Here is a 16,004-nt window from a genome sequence, read left to right as displayed (position 1 = left end):
GTGTATTGGTAATCTGAATTTAATCCTAAAGAAAGAAGAGAAATGTGGAGGCAGAGAGCCTAGACAGGGGGAGATTCTGAGGAACTTCAGATGTTTTGCTGAAATGGGGTTAAAAAGTATTAAGAGTATTTGACCAAAGTTTACAGGGTCCATTAGAAGAGAAGGGGATGGATTAGTGAGGGAAGTCTTGGACCAGGGTCTGGCAAACTCATCCTGGTTTGAAATCTTTCCAGAAGCAATTATTTTTAACCTCCCTCTGAGTGGGTCTGATCACCTTCCAATAGTTTTAGAAACTAATCCATTGTCAGCAAAACACTATAGGCCTTTTCGATTTGAGGAGATGTGGGTCATCCATGAGGACTGTAAGCAAGGTGGGGGAACCTATTAGGAAATGTTTAGTAAAAAGTGTAGATGGTTGAGGTCTGAATTAAAAAAGTGGAACAAAACCACCTTTGGTCACCTAGAGAAGAGGATAGAAGAAGCCCAATGTGAATTGGACACTACCCTCCGAGCTACTGGGAAAGATTTCTCTCTGGATGAGGTCAAGAAAAGTTAAGTCTCTTAAGATCTTCTGGGAGCAAAAGGCTAGATGCAAGTGGCTGCTAGTCGGGGATAAGGATATTAGTTTCTTTCACCAGTCAACTCTCAGTAAAAGGGCCAGGAATAGCCTAAGAATCAAATAAGCAGATGGAGGATGGGAAGATGACAGTAACAAAATAGTGGACACCTTTGAATATTACTTTTCCCATTTGTTCACTATCTCAAACCCTTTAAATGTGGAAGAGGTCTTAGAGTATGTTGACTACCAGCTTGGGGAGGAGGCTATAGATCTAGAGAGAGAAATCTCTGAGGAAGAAATTGTGGAAGCTCTCTTTCAAATGAATCCAAGGAAGGCCTCTGGGCCAGATGGGCTGCCAAACTTCTTTTACCAAAAACTATGGGATGTGGTTGGTAAAGACTTAAATCTCACCTTCATAACCTTAATCCCCAAAAGTGACCATCCTGAAGAACTCAACCAATTCAGACCAATTAGTCTTTGCAACACAATTTACAAGAGCAAATAGACTATGTTTGCTAGAATACACTTGCCGAAGGAGAAGAGAAGAAGTAGGAGAGGAAGATTTAAGAATGGCGGCAAATGAATCTCTCAGCCGACCCAACTCTATTATAAATAAGTGTATTACACAATGTTACATAAATAGACTAGAATGCCCCTGATTAGTGATGGGACACCTAGACAAATAAAACACTAAATAAGATTAGGCCCAATAACTAAGGCCCAACAACTAATGACTTAAGACCCAACAAAGATAAGCATACATATTAAGACAGCCGAACCAACACTCCCCCTCAAGCTAAGCATGGATATCAATCATGTTTAGCTTGCCAAGTAAGCCCACGAATTTTATTGAAGCTAGCCCTTTAGTTAAAACATCTGCGATCTGCATCTCAGAGGGAGTATAAGGAATGCAGAGTTCTCTTGAGACTATTCTTTCTCTGACGAAGTGGCGGTCTATCTCAATATGTTTCGTTCTATCATGTTGCACTGGGTTATTTGCAATGTTGATGGCAGCCTTGTTGTCACAGTACAACCTGAGAGGGTACTCGATCCTTATTCCAAGTTCACCAAGAAGGATCTTAAGCCACAGAAGTTCAGCAACACCATGAGCCATAGCTTGATATTCAGCCTCTACACTTGATCTAGCCAACACATTTTGTGTTTTACTCCTCCATGTAACTAGATTTCCTCCAACAAAGGTGCAGTACCCAGAAGTGGACTTCCTGTCCCCAATAGAACCAGTCCAATCTGCATTAGTATATGCTTAAACTTCAATTTTATTGTGTTTTCTGAACAAAATCCTTTTCCCGGGCAAGTCTTCAAATATCTGAGAATCCTTTCCACAACTCTCATGTGAGGGATTTTAGGAGAGTGCATGAACTGACTGACAACATGTACAACATAAGCAATATCAGGGCAAGTGAGGGACAGATAAATCAACTTCCCCACCAGCAATATCAAGGTAGTCCTCTCCTACTGATTCCTGTAGACCATGGTTCTGCTCTATTGGAGTATCTGCTGGCCTACACGCCATCATACCTGTCTCTTGTAGAAGATCAAGGACATATTTCCACTGACATATATAGATGCCCTCTTTTGACCTAGCAACTTCAATCCCAAGGAAGTATCTCAACTGGCCCAGGTCTTTGATCTCAAATTCAGTAGCCAAGAACTCCTTTAGTCTTTTAATCTCTTCCTGATCATCCCTTGTAATCACCATATCATCCACATAGACAATAAGTGCTGTAAGTTTGCCATTTTTCTTCCTTATGAACAAGGTATGATCTGCCCCACTTTGAGTGTAACCCCCTTTCTTCATGGCCCCACAAAGCTTCTCAAACCAAGCTCAAGGAGACTGCTTAAGACCATATAATGCTTTTGTCAATCTACACACCTTCTTGCCAAACCCATAACCTGGTGGAGGATCCATGAATACCTCTTCATGTAGGTTGCCATTTAGGAAAGCATTCTTCACATCGAACTGATGTAGCTCCGATGAGAATTTTGCAACTAATGACAATAGAACTCGGATTGTATTGAGTTTTGCTACTAGAGCAAAGGTTTCTTTATAGTCAATCCCTTCTTTTTGAGTAAACCCTTTTGCTACAAGTCTGGCCTTGTACCTTTCAATGGACCCGTCCTCCCTATGCTTAACAGTGAACACCCACTTGCATCCAACAGTGCTTTTCCCTTATGGTAGATCCACTAATTCCCAAGTCCCTGCTTTCATTAAGGCTTTCATTTCTTCGTTCATAGACTCTTTCCATCTTGGGTTGGACACTGCCTCTGAATACCTAGTAGGGACATGCACAGAAGAAAGAGCAGACACAAAAGAACAATAATGAGGAGACAAATGTGAGTAAGACACAAAATCAGCAATGGGGTGTCGGATAGTACAAGAACGGGTAGGCTTACGAAGGGCAATAGGAAGATCCAAGTCAGAGGGATGTGTGATAGGATTACCTGGAGTTTCTGAGACAGGTTGATCCGAGTCCAATTGGTTGCTGTTATGAGTTAGAGGACCCCTTTTCCTTCTATTGTAGGTGATTCTTATATCTTTTTGTTGCCTGTTGGAGTCTTCTGTAACATCTGCAACATCACGAGTAGTAGTTGGTACAATGGGAGCCTCACTAGATTCACCCGGGATACCACAACTAGGAGGATCGGGAGGAGAAGATGGAAGGTCCGAGGCTGAAAGAGGAACAAAGGAGGGAACAAAAGAATCCTCTTCCATCCCGCTAGTCTCCCTCTGAAGAGGATTCTGGGAAGAATGAAAATAGGATTGAGACTCAAAAAACACCACATCCTTTGTGACATTTTTTCTTGGTGATTGGATCATAACACTTGTAACCCTTCTGTGTAGGAGAGTACCCCAAAAAGATTCCTTTCGTAGCCCTAGGATCCAGTTTGGTCTTCTTTGGATCCTTTACATGTATAAAGCATACACAACCGAAGACTCTCGGTGGAAGAGAAAAGTTTGGAAGATGAGGGCAAAGGACAGAGAAAGGAGTTTTCATCCACAATACCTTGGATGGCATTCGATTTATCAGATATGATGCAGTAAGGACTGCTTGAGACCAATAGTGTTTGGGAACCTTGTGCTGAAATAGTAAGGCTCGGGCGGTCTCCAATAGGTGTCTATTCTTGCGCTCAATAACCCCATTCTATTAGGGGGTAGTAGCACAAGATGATTGATGGATCATTCCAGCATCCTCCATAAACAGCTTCAAGGATCTTTCAAAATATTCAGCAGCATTATCTGACTTGAATTGTTTAATTTTCTTGCCAAATTGTGTTTTAATCATTTTGTAAAATTCCATGGTTACCCGTGGCACTTCATCACGTCCTTTTAACAAGTAGATCCATGTGCATCGAGAGTAGTGATAAATAAAACTGATAAAGTACCGAAAGCCATCAACATAAATATGGGGTGAAGGGCCCCAAACATTAGAGTGGACTAAATCAAAAGGAGCTTGAATTTCATTACTAGAAATTGGATAAACAGTTCTACATTGTTTTGATAGGAAGAAAATAAAGAAGACATATGTGTCATGTGGTCAGTTGCACCAGAATCAATAATCCAAGTGGCATGACCAATAGAACTAGTTGCACTAAGAGCAGAGACAATACCTGATCTGGCAAGAGAGGTGGAAGCAAGAGAATTGGTCCTTAGACGGGCTAGTGCCCAGCTAAGTACCTCTACCTCATCAGTAGTGAAACCCGAGGACCCGTGTCCGGAGGAATTAGAAATTTGTCCCATGGGGGAAGAAGTAACTGTGGATGAGTGTTTTGAGCTATCATCACTGTGACTAGCAACCAGATTCCCACTTGTAGCTTGACCCTTCTGATGCTTCTTATCTTTCCTGAAAGCAGCTGGTTTCAGATGCGGATAGAGAACCCAACAAGTCTCTTTCACATGCCTTTCTCCTCCACAGTGGGTGCACTTCAGATGCCTCTTGTCCGAGTACTTATTCCCTTTTTGATTTGTAGAAATTAGGGCCGAATGTTCAATAGGCTGCTCAGCTGGCTTAATTTGAGTATCAACTTGCATCTCTTTTCTTCTAACCTCTTCATTCCTCACGAAGTAATGGACATGATGTAAGTCTGGCATTTCATCCCTTCCCAGAATTTGGGACCTTATGCTCTCATATATTGGATCTAAGCCAACAAAAAATTTAAATGCTCTGCCCTCTTCAATTTGTTTGTCATGCCTTTCCTTATCTCTGGCATTCTCCCAATCAAGAATAAGGTGATGATCTAGCTCTTCCCATAGTCTTTCTAAGGTAGCAAAATATGTTGCAACAGTCATATCCCCTTGCCTCAAGGCAGCAATGTCTTGATCCAGTCTATAAATTCTGGCATTATTTTTTCTCTACCCATAAGTTTTAGACACTTTCTCCCATATCTTGCCAGTAGTGGAGAAATGTTGAACAGTCCTAACTATCCTTGGAGTCATTGAAGCAAGTAGCCGGGACATAATAGTAGCACTCTCCTTACGCCAAACTGCATATTCCACACTACCCACTTCAGGTTCCTTCTTCAGCCCGTCCAAATAACCAGTGAGTTCCCGGGATGTGATGAAGAGCATGGCTGAAACAGACCATTCTCTGAAGTTGTACTCATCCAACAATACATTAGTGATCTGCAGGCTGTGCAGATTTTGATTCTCCAGATTATGAGACCTCCCACCAGTCCTAACATCTCTAGAAGACACTTCCCCGGATATAGAAGACATCTTCTCCTACTTGCAAAGATCAAAGCTGTAACACAATATACAGAAAGCTGTTTCAGACTTACGGAACTTGTTGCACTGCAAACTCAGTCCTGAGAACCTGTAACAGAGCTGAAACCACGAACACCACACGGCTGCACTGTGCTCTAATCACTGCTGTCGCAAACTGTAATCTGTTGTGCTGACTTCTGCTGTGTTCTAATCACTGCTGTCGCAGGCTGTAATCTCCCCTACGACCAGTTCTAGGACTGCTGCAATCAGTCCTCCCACCTAGATCTGTTCAACACAGATCTCTCTTAGCTGAATGACTACAATCTTCTGTACTGAGTCTAGTAGGGCATCAACTTTTGGGACTAACTCCCCTTGGGCCCTACAACCAAGGGAAACCCTAGATGTAGGTCCTGCTGTGTTCTACGACCAACCCTAGGGTTTCTTGGCAGCAACCAAGATAGAAAAAAAAAGACAGAGAGTTAGAAGAGGAGGCGGCGGCTATAATCAGGTGAAAGATTAGATCTCTGATACCATGTTTGCTGGAATACAGTTGCCGAAGGAGAAGAGAAGAAGAAGAAGGAGAGGAAGATTTGAGAATGGCGGCAAATGAATCTCTCAGCCGGCCCAACTCTATTATAAATAAGTGTATTACACAATGTTACATAAATAGACTAGAATGCCCTTGATTAGTGAGGGGACACCTAGACAAATAAAACACTAAATAAGATTAGGCCCAATAACTAAGGCCCAACAACTAATGACTTAAGACCCAACAAAGATAAGCATACATATTAAGACAGCCAAACCAACAGACTAAAACCAAAGATGGAATCCCTCATTACCCAAAATTAGAGTGCCTTCTTGAAAGGGAGATACTTAGGAGACAGCATCTTAGTGGCCCATGAAATCTTCTACCATATGAAAAGATCAAAAGCAAAAAAAATGGTATATGGCTCTAAAGTTAGATATGAGCAAATCTTATGATTGGGTTGAATGGGTTTTTCTGCAAAGGTTAATGGAAAAGATGGGATTTGGTCAAAAATGGATTAATTGGGTGATGGAATGTGTAACATCAGTCACGTATCAAATTCCAATCAATGGTTCCCCTAACAAAAAAATTCACCCTTCTAGAGGAATCAGACAGGGAGATTCCTTATCTCCTTACCTTTTTCTTCTTATATCGGATGCTTTATCTAGAATGCTCCTTAAGATGACTGTTGATAAGAAGATCTCCGGTGTTAAAATTAACCATGACTGTCCAACTATTTCCCACCTGTTTTTTGCAGATGATGGTGACATTTTCACCAGAGCAGATTTAGGAGAAGGGTAAAAAATTCTGGAACTAATCAGGTTATATGGGGGAGCTTCAGGACAACAGGTGAATCTGAATAAATCAGAAGTTTTTTTTTTAGCTCAAATGTGCATGATAAAATTCAAAAAATTATTGCCAAAAGTATGCATTTCAAGAGAGTTTTTAAACCATCTATCTATTTGGGCCTCCCCACACACTTTTGCAGGTAAAAAAAGAGCCTGTTTGACTTTCTAATAACTAGGGTAGAGAAAAAGGCCTTAGGTTGGAAGAGGAAGCTGTTGAACCATGCAGGTAAAGAGGTTTTGCTAAAAGCAGTGCTGAATGCAATCCCGGCCTACTGCATGTCATGTTTTCAGCTCCCTGTGAGTATTTGTGAAAAGCTGAAAAAAGGTTCAGCAAGCCTTTTGGTGGAGTAAGGAGGATGGAGGCAGGGATGTTTGTCAGGTTAGTTGGAATCAGCTTAGCAAGAATAAGCTTGATGAAGGGCTGGGGTTCAGGGATCCAGAGTGCTTTAATAAAGCTCTCCTAGAAAAGCTAGCGTGGAGATTAGCTTTAGGAGAAGACGGCCTATGGGCAAGAGTTATTAGGGCAAGGTATATCAAGAATAGGTCTTTCCTCTGTGGTGTCTTGCCCAAGTCAGGATCATGGGGATGGAAGAGTATATTAGTGGGAAGAGAAGTCTTAAAGGAAGGAGCATATTGGGCTGTGGGTTCAGGTAGAGAGAGACATATTCATCTGTAAAGATTCCTGGATTCCAGGGCTACCAAACTTTAAAGTTATTGGACCTCAATTATTTCCCGTGTGAGTAATCTGGTGACTCCCACCAGCAGAAGTTGGAATATTGATCTGATTAACTCCAATTTTACTTCCCCGTTTGTAGAGAAAATCCTTGGAAGTTAAAATCCCTCTTTTTGAGAGAGATGATCAGCCAGTGTGGTCTCCCAACAAGTCAGGAAGGTTTACTGTAAAATCAGCTTATTTCTTAGCAAAAAGGCGAGCTGGCTCCTCCAATGATCAATCTTGTAGAGAAAAGAAGCTCTGGTCTGCCATCTGGTCCTTTCTGTCCTTCCAAGGATTAAATCTTTCTGTGGAAAGGTTGTGTAAATGCCTTGTGTGGGCTTGAGGATGAATCAGTTCTTTATGTCTTGTGTTCTTGTGAGTTTGCAAAGCACTGCTGGTTTTTGGGACCTGTCAGTGACCTCCTCCATAACAACCTTAGGGCTGGATCTTTCAAGGAATGGTTGGATAATTGGTTTGTTTTCTGCAACTCTCAGAAAGATGAAAACTAATTTTGAAATCCTATTCGGAAACCTTGCTGTGGAATATATGGCTACATAGGAATAATGTGGTATTTAACTATATTGAGCCTAATCCTATTTCTGCACTTGACAGGGTAAAGATGCAGATGCTGGAATATCAGAAGGTAGTAGCTATGTCATCACCAACACAGCCCCTTTCTAGCAGGGTCCACATGTTTTCAGCCTCTTGGTGTTCCACCCCCCCTCCCATGATAACTGGTTCAAAATAAATGTTGACGGGGCTTTTTGCAATAACAGGAAGGCTGCTATAGGTTTGGTGGTGAGGGATTCCATGGGGCTTGTGTTTGCAGCCAGTTGTCTGTCAGTGGCTGCTCTCCTCAACAAGTTCAGCTTCTGCTCTTTTGGAAGGTTTGATGTTTGCAGAGTTCTTAAAGCTGCCAAATGTGATGGTTGAAAGTGACAGTAAGGTTTTGATTGATTGCCTGAATAGATTAGGAGAAGGAAGTCCAGCAGAGGTCTCTAATCAGATTTTGGACTGTCTTCAAGTTGCAAAAAATCTGAATGTAGTCTTCTCTTTTGTCAAGCGTTCAGCAAACCAAGCAGCTCATGTGGCAGCTCATCACGGTTTGACTCAGAACTACTGTAACTGGGAAGCATGTCCACGGTGGATAGCAAGTCCAGTGCTTGTAGATCTTTCTAATTCTAGCTCGTTTTAAGTGTTTTTTTTTGTCTGTTTGTTTTAGTCTGTATTTTTTTTGGTTTGTTTTGTTTAGTCAGTGTTTTCGGTTCTGTGTTGTCTTCTGTAGTTTCTGTTTGCTGTTTTTAATGGAAATCTTTCTTACCAAAAAAAATGAGACATTATAAGAATGACTAGACAGACTTAGGTTAATTGAATGATTGGACGCATTAGATTCCACATACAGCCATAATTATAGAAAAACTCTCATTATAACCTTAAGTTACAGTAACAGACTAGGTTAATCTCGAAATTAAAATATACCTAAACTTCCTCCAATGCGATTCTGAAAAGGATACATAGAAACATCCATATTCTCTACATCCTCTGATGTAGCTTTTATTCCAAAATGTATGACGGATTTATTTGATACCAAATGGTGCAGGATGGCTATGATGCATTGGTGCATCAGTCTATGCTAGATGTAGTCAGGGCATATCTGCTTAGATGTGAGAAAAACAACTTGAATCAAGGGGATAAATTTGTATCTGTCTACTCTGCTCCATATTGAAAATTTGAAATCACTATTCAAGAAATTGATATACTTGAGACTGTATAGTGGGAGAATCCCAGGGATGTAGCTCAGTATCAGAAATTAAAATAAGGAAACAAAGTATTCTAGTTTCTAGCTGTGTTGAATCCTGAATATTACTCAATCATATACAGATTCTCACTCATGACAGTGTTTCACTATCACGAGCATAATCCCCTGTCAGAGTGTGGAAACTAGGAGCCTTGTGATGCTACAAACTGTTGGATCTGATTATATTGCATTGGTTGTTTCAATTCCCAGACCTACAGGTGAGAAGGTGATCGGTGGGAATTTCTAAACTACAGCTGACTAGTTTTCTAGGAACGTTGGAAATGATATATGTGTTTTAGTTTTACAATATCACATAATCATGAGTAATTTTGTAAGTCCCTCGTGGTAATATATGTTACTATGCATGTGACAGATACCACATAGTTTTCTATTGCCATATTTTTCTCCTCTAACTCTCTCCTCCCTTCATCTCTTTGCTTTTCTTCTTCTATTCAATTACTTGAACTCATTCATATTTTTGAACAGCTGATGTGCATATGTTAACGTTAGTTTCATTTTTCCTTGTGTGCAGTAGCAATTACATTCGGTCTGATGTAAAGCAAAATGTTATCTCATCTTTTCCCCATTATGGGCACTCAGGGATAGTTGAGGCTGCAAGAGAGCTCTTCATGCAAATTGATGGGCAACCTGAAAATGGAGGTAAAACTGTTATGTTTTTTCCATCTATTTTGAATCATATCTCCAATTTTTCAAAAGACTTCTTGATTTTGAAAACTTTGTTCTTTTTTTATCTTACTCATCAATATATTGATTGATTTATCATACTCACTTTTTGCATAATGATTTCAGATAATCTAAATTGGATGTTTAGTTACAGAGCCAATTTCCACTTTAGAAAAACTCCTTTTTACCATTCACTTAAATACAGAAAAGTCTCATGGTAATAACCTATCCTTGCTGAATTTTGGCCCAACAGATCTGTCAGGTAGTAATAATGCAACGTTGGGTCTTGCTATCTGGAACATGGGAAGCGTGGGTCCAAGACACATGTACTGGTCATGTCTCTAGACACAATTTTTTTACTCTTGATTGTTATCATTTTAGGAGCTGTTTGGTAATTGCTTATGCAGCAGGAATAAATGACTTATTGCTTTATGCTTAAGTAAATAAAATAATTAAAAAATAAATAACTTGAGATTATGGTACAAACCCAAATTTAGCTTCTGCCATTAAGGAGTTCACAACGTACTTAATAACTTATTCACTAGAAAACAAAGCAATAATTCTTTAAGTTCATCCACTTCAGCAGCTATCAAACGGCTCATTGGAAGGAATATCTGAAATCATAGGATGTGCAGTGGTTGACTGACCTTATTTGTTTTTTGGGACTTCTTCTAGGAGGTAACCCAAATTCTCATAGGTTTTGGAATCTAGTTATTGATAGATTTGAATAAATAAATAAATAAGACCACCTCGAAATGAAATTATATCTGTTTGAGGGAAAGAACCATTTTGAATAGGTTTACTCTAGCTAACCTTTTGATGCAGGACAGGGTGAGGGTCCTACTTAGGATCTAGTGGTGGTCTTTGTGGGGTGAATGGAGGGCTGTAGGTGTCTAATGATGAAAAATATGGATAGAAAAGCAAGTAGATTTTTCCGTCCCCCAAAGAATAAGGAATTAGAAAGAAAGAGGTGAACTCTTGCTGTTAGTATAAGCAACAAAGAAGAGAGAGAGAGAGAGAGAGAGATTTCTGGAAACAACCAGAATTCATTGAACCACACTTTATTTCATCCAATCAACTCTCCTTGAACTCCAATTACTATGACTCTATTTTTAGACTTAACGTATAAACCTGAATGACCCTTTGTAGAATCCAATTTGGATAGGAAATTGACCAAAAACAACTTCAAATTGTTTTAAAACAAACACAAATCCATAAGTAACACATAAGGACACTTCAATAAGAACTCCAATTCCTAAACAACTACAATAACACTTCCCCAATCCCATTATAACCAACTTAATTTAAAGACACCAGAAATTACTAAAAATAGGAAACAAGTTAACTAAAAATAATAATTATGAGAATTACTTAAATAGTATGTCCTATAGTGACCATAAATAGTAATTTTAAAACAAGAAAAAACTAAGTAGACCCTACTTTTAATTTTTGCCAATTCTTTTCCCATAAATTTCCTTCAAGATGAGAACGGGGCCAAAAGTCTTTCTCAGACCATTTCTTTCTTCTCTTTAGATCTGTTATCTTCTTCTTGGGTTTCCAAAGAGGCTCAAACTGATCTAACCAAGTGCATGCTGCTCCATTACCTTCCTATATATTTTCTCATAGTGTGTAGAGACAGTGAGAAGAACTAGTTGTAGAGCTATTTTTGTACTTTTACTTCTTTTTTGTACATCTATTTTTTCTGTACACTACCTTTTGTACACTAAGGGAAGATTTGTCCTTTTACTTTCTTTAATATAAATATTTCTCTTAGGGTGTTGATGGTCATTGACACATCACACACCTACCAAACTGCTGTTCTCTCTTTTTTCTCTCTCTTTGTCCTTTTCGATCTGGCTCTGACATGGTATCAGAGCAGGTCACGATCTGATCTGCATTCAGTCTCTTCTCAACTCTTTCTTTTACTGTTTTCTTGAGGGCTCCCTAACAGTATTTGGGAATCTCTCGAGTGCCCTTGAATCTCATTTTCTAGGGCTGCTTTCGATCAGAACTTTACAGACTAGTTTTCTGGACTGTTGCACCATCAGATTACTTTTCCTCATTGGATGTCTTTGTAGAGACACCAGATCTAAATTTTTTGATTCCATTGGTTTGGTTTGGATCGGCTTTGTTTTAGAAGGGTTTTGATCTACTTCTGAGTTTGGCAGACCATTATAGTTTCATTTTCTGGACATTGACTGAAAGGTACTTCTTTCTACCTTTTGATTTGAATTCTATCCTTTGTTTGGAAGTGTGCGCTGCTGTTCCTTGTTCTTCAATGGTGTCAGAAAGGACAGATGTTCTCCCTATTTAAGTTAAATGGTACGAACTATGCATTATGGAAGTTTAACTTTCAATTCCATGTTGAGGCAAAGGGACTTTGGGGATATCTAGATGGATCCGTGGTTAAACTTGATGATTCAGACATCAAGGCTTTTAATCAGTGGAAGATTGATGATGCACAAATTGCATCATGGATCCTAGGATCAGTTAAAACTGACATCACAATCCTTATGAGAGGATACAAGACTGCCTATGAGATGTACGATTATCTTGAGAAAGTATATCAGCAATCGAACACCTCTAGACAGAACCAAGTAGAAGTTGATATATTTTTATACTATCATGGAGAAAGGAAAGTCCAAGAATACTATGCAGGGAAATGATCCATCGGACTATTGTGTGAAGTATATGAATGAACACTTTGATAGAAGGAAGATTATGTATTTCCTAATGCATCTCTGACCTGAATTTGAAGTTGCCAGATCTAGTATCCTCAGTCAAGGAGCTCTCCCTGATCTGGATACTATTTTTTGGGAAAATATTGATGGCTAAAACCAGATTTGTTACACAGACCACTCTTGATGGAAGGAAAGGTTCCAATATTGATGTTGTTTTCCTAGCAACAAACCAAAGGAGAATGGCTTTTCAGGAGTTCAGTGCTATGAATGCAAGGAGTTTGGGTATGTTGTCTCCCATTGCAAGAAGAATGCCCTACTCGGCCCTAGAAAAGTGGTGGGTCAAATCAAATGAAAGGAAACTACAAGGCCTGTCAAACTACTATAGAGAGATCAAATGCCTCCTCTTCCATTACTTTAGTGGCTGGCCAAAATGATACTTCTGGTGGCATGTCAGATGAACGGATTTGACAGCTCATGTCCTCAGTCATCTCTTTAGCTTTCTTTGCTATTAGCCTATCTGGTAAGTCCCCAACCTATTGCCCTTCACCAAATCACCTTTGGTTTATTGACTCTGGAACCTCAACCATATGACAGGGGCCACATTCGATAAGTATCCCAAACCCCATCTTCCCAATAAACACATTGTTACGGAAAATGGTGAAAAGTTAGATATACTTGGTTGTGATGATTTGTATTTATCTACCTCTAAGTCCTCTTCTTTTATTTACCCAAAACTATATTTGTGCCCAAGCTAACCGCCAATTTGATTTCTGTTGGCCCACTTGTAAAGGAAGGTAACACTGTTTCATTTTATTCTAATGGTTGTTTGATACAGGATCAACAAACTAGGGAGGTGAGGGGTAGGGGCTTAGATTGGAATGACTATTTGCTCTGGAGTTTGAGAAGAATAAGGCTGATCCCATTTTTACTTCATGTTTGCTTTCTACTATTTCTAGTTTTGAGTCTTTTAATTGTAATAATGATTGGCATTTGTGGCATAAATGCCTTGGCCATCCTTTTTCTAAGAAACTTGAGTAGTTGTTTGCTCCCAATAGTTTACCAGTTTCTATTAATTCTTTTAAGAATGTTAATAAAGATTGCATTACTTGTGGTTTATGTAAAAGTCACATTTTATCCTTTCCTTCTCATTCTGAGCATGCTATAGTTCCTTTTTATTTAATACATAGTGATCTTTGGTTGTTTCCTGTTATTTCTCGATTGGATTATAAGTACTTTGTAACTTTTATTGATGACTGGACTCGGTTTACTTGGGTTTACTTTATTCGAAAGAAATCTGAAATTTATTTTGTATTCAAACACTTTCATGCTTATGTTGCTACCCAATTTGATGCCAAAATATGTGTGCTACGATCTGACTCAGGGGGAGAGTACTTTGATGAGGATTTTCAATTCTACTTGAAACAACATGGAATTCAATCCCAAAAATCCTATCTGGGTACGCCACAACAAAATGGGGTAGTAGAAAGAAAGAATGGGCATATTTTGAATGTACTGAGAACCTTATTACAAGATTCCCATGTACCCTCTTGATTTTGGGTGGAGGCGGCTAGCAAGAAGAAGGTGGTGACATGTCCAACTGGGTTGCATGTGTCTAAAGAAGATGTAGAACTCAAGCCCAACGTTCGCCTTCCTATTAAGGAAGGTGGACCGTCAAATAGAGGCCCACTTAGCTCTAATTTGTTGTTAAAATTTGGTTTTTCAAATTATGTTGAATTTATTCAAATGGACAAGATGGGGGAGGAACGTCCTACGTTGAAGCATTGAAAAGGGGGGAGAAGAAGGGAGGGATAGGCGGATAGCTATTGAACTAGGGGCGAACCACCCGGTTGGTTCGTTTTGTAAGTCCCCACCATGTGATGACTTAAGGTGCACGTGTAAGAGATAGAGAGGGTCGATAGGAGATGGCAAGGATGGTGTAGCATCATCCCCATAAATTTCTAGCAGTCGACAAGGGGCAAATTCTTCACAGTTGTAGTGGGTTAATCATTCCTCGGTTATTCGTGATAGGCCTAACCCTTGCTATACATGGTCCAAGGAAGACTGGAGGGAAGAAGAGGATGAGCATTGGATTAACTATGAAGATTTTAACAAAGAAGTCTTATCTGAAGATGATTTGAGTATTGAAAACATTGAAGGCACAGTCCAAGTCTGTTTGAACAATGACAATGACCTTTATATAGGATCTCTCTTTAAGGGAGAAAAGGTCAACTATACTCAATTTGAAAACCTATATGGTGACATAAGTAATAAGTAGGAATTTCAAAGGGAAGAAGAGAATAGTGGAAAGTCACTTAAAGACAAAGGAAGAATTGTGGAAGTGCGGCTACCTTTAGATAATGGCCTAAAGGATCCTCTCCAGTGCTAGGGAGGTAACAAGTGTATCCAAGGAGATAAGGATACCATTCCATGTGAGCGGCAAGAACAAGGTGTTCAAGCAGTGAATTGGTAGGGGAACTAGGAAACTTTGTTGGAAAATCTGACTAGGGGAACAATACTAGAGTTGATCCAGGTTACTACAAGTCTAAGACCTTCCCAAATGGACAAAACTGACTGTAAGGGTTTGGGGAACCACTAGAGGAAACCAATGTAACAATGTTGGTTTAGTTTTTGATACTAATATCTACCCTATTGGTTCTATGGATATTTCAAGTCCCATCCATGGCTCTAGTGTGCCCTTGTTAGTGCTTGTAGAAGGAGAAACTCTAATCGATTTAGAAGGAAGAGTAGATGGTGAAGAAACAATTAGAAATAGAGGAGGGACGATCGCTTCTAAGTTTGGGGGGAAAGGTTGAAGGAAACTAAGGGAGATGTAGTACCTAGTGAAGGGTTAAGCAAGATTGGGAAAAAGGGATTTTGAAGAAATACAAAACATAGACTTTGAGTTGAGAGACATTCCATTGGGTTCGTCTTTCTATACTTGGTCAAACCTTCAAGATAATCCCATTTGTTCTAAGATTGATAGATTTCTAGTGTCACTTGATTGGGAAGAGCATTGGACATGTTTATTTTGGAGAACTCTTCCTAGAATTACCTTAGATCGTTGACCCATTTGTTTATTTCAGGGGTTCATTGATGGTTGTCCAATACCTTTTAGGTTTGAGAACATGTGACTTGCTCACCTGGAATTCAAAGAGAAGGTCAAATCTTGGTGGAATAACCTTAATCAGATACCAAATTAGGAGGGCAAAAATTCCTAAAGAAACTACAATTGTTGAAAAAGAAAATTAGAAATTGGAATAGGGAGAAGTTTGGATGATTAGAGGAGAAAAAGACTACTTTGATATGATAAATTGTGGAAATTGATAAGAAAGAATTGGAGGGTTGCTTAGTAGTTGGTGATAGGGAGTTGATATGGTCCTTGAAGGAGCTAGGGGAGACATTATTAAGAGAGGAAATAAGTTGAAAGCATAAGTTTAGGGAGAGGTGGGTCAAGGAAGGAAATGGTA

At 39.5% G+C, this 16,004-nt stretch overlaps 1 protein-coding gene across 2 annotated transcripts in view; it reads left to right on the top strand.

Moving 5' to 3' along the window:
• Positions 1 to 16,004, top strand: part of LOC148873175 (lipase class 3 family protein) — a 90,481-nt gene that overhangs the window by 62,617 nt on the left and 11,860 nt on the right. For both annotated transcript variants that reach the window (XM_088960240.1, XM_088960241.1), the window contains one exon: positions 9,705 to 9,832. In XM_088960240.1, the coding sequence (XP_088816366.1) occupies positions 9,705 to 9,832 (128 nt within the window). The remainder of the gene's footprint in view (positions 1 to 9,704; positions 9,833 to 16,004) is intronic.

The sequence above is a fragment of the Nelumbo lutea genome, chromosome 1, assembly GCF_056320005.1.
Source record: "Nelumbo lutea isolate HS-2025 chromosome 1, American lotus-T2T, whole genome shotgun sequence".
NCBI classification, from domain to species: Eukaryota; Viridiplantae; Streptophyta; class Magnoliopsida; order Proteales; family Nelumbonaceae; genus Nelumbo; species Nelumbo lutea.
Note: the sequence above shows the minus strand (reverse complement) of the source record. Positions and strands in the feature narration are given on the sequence as shown.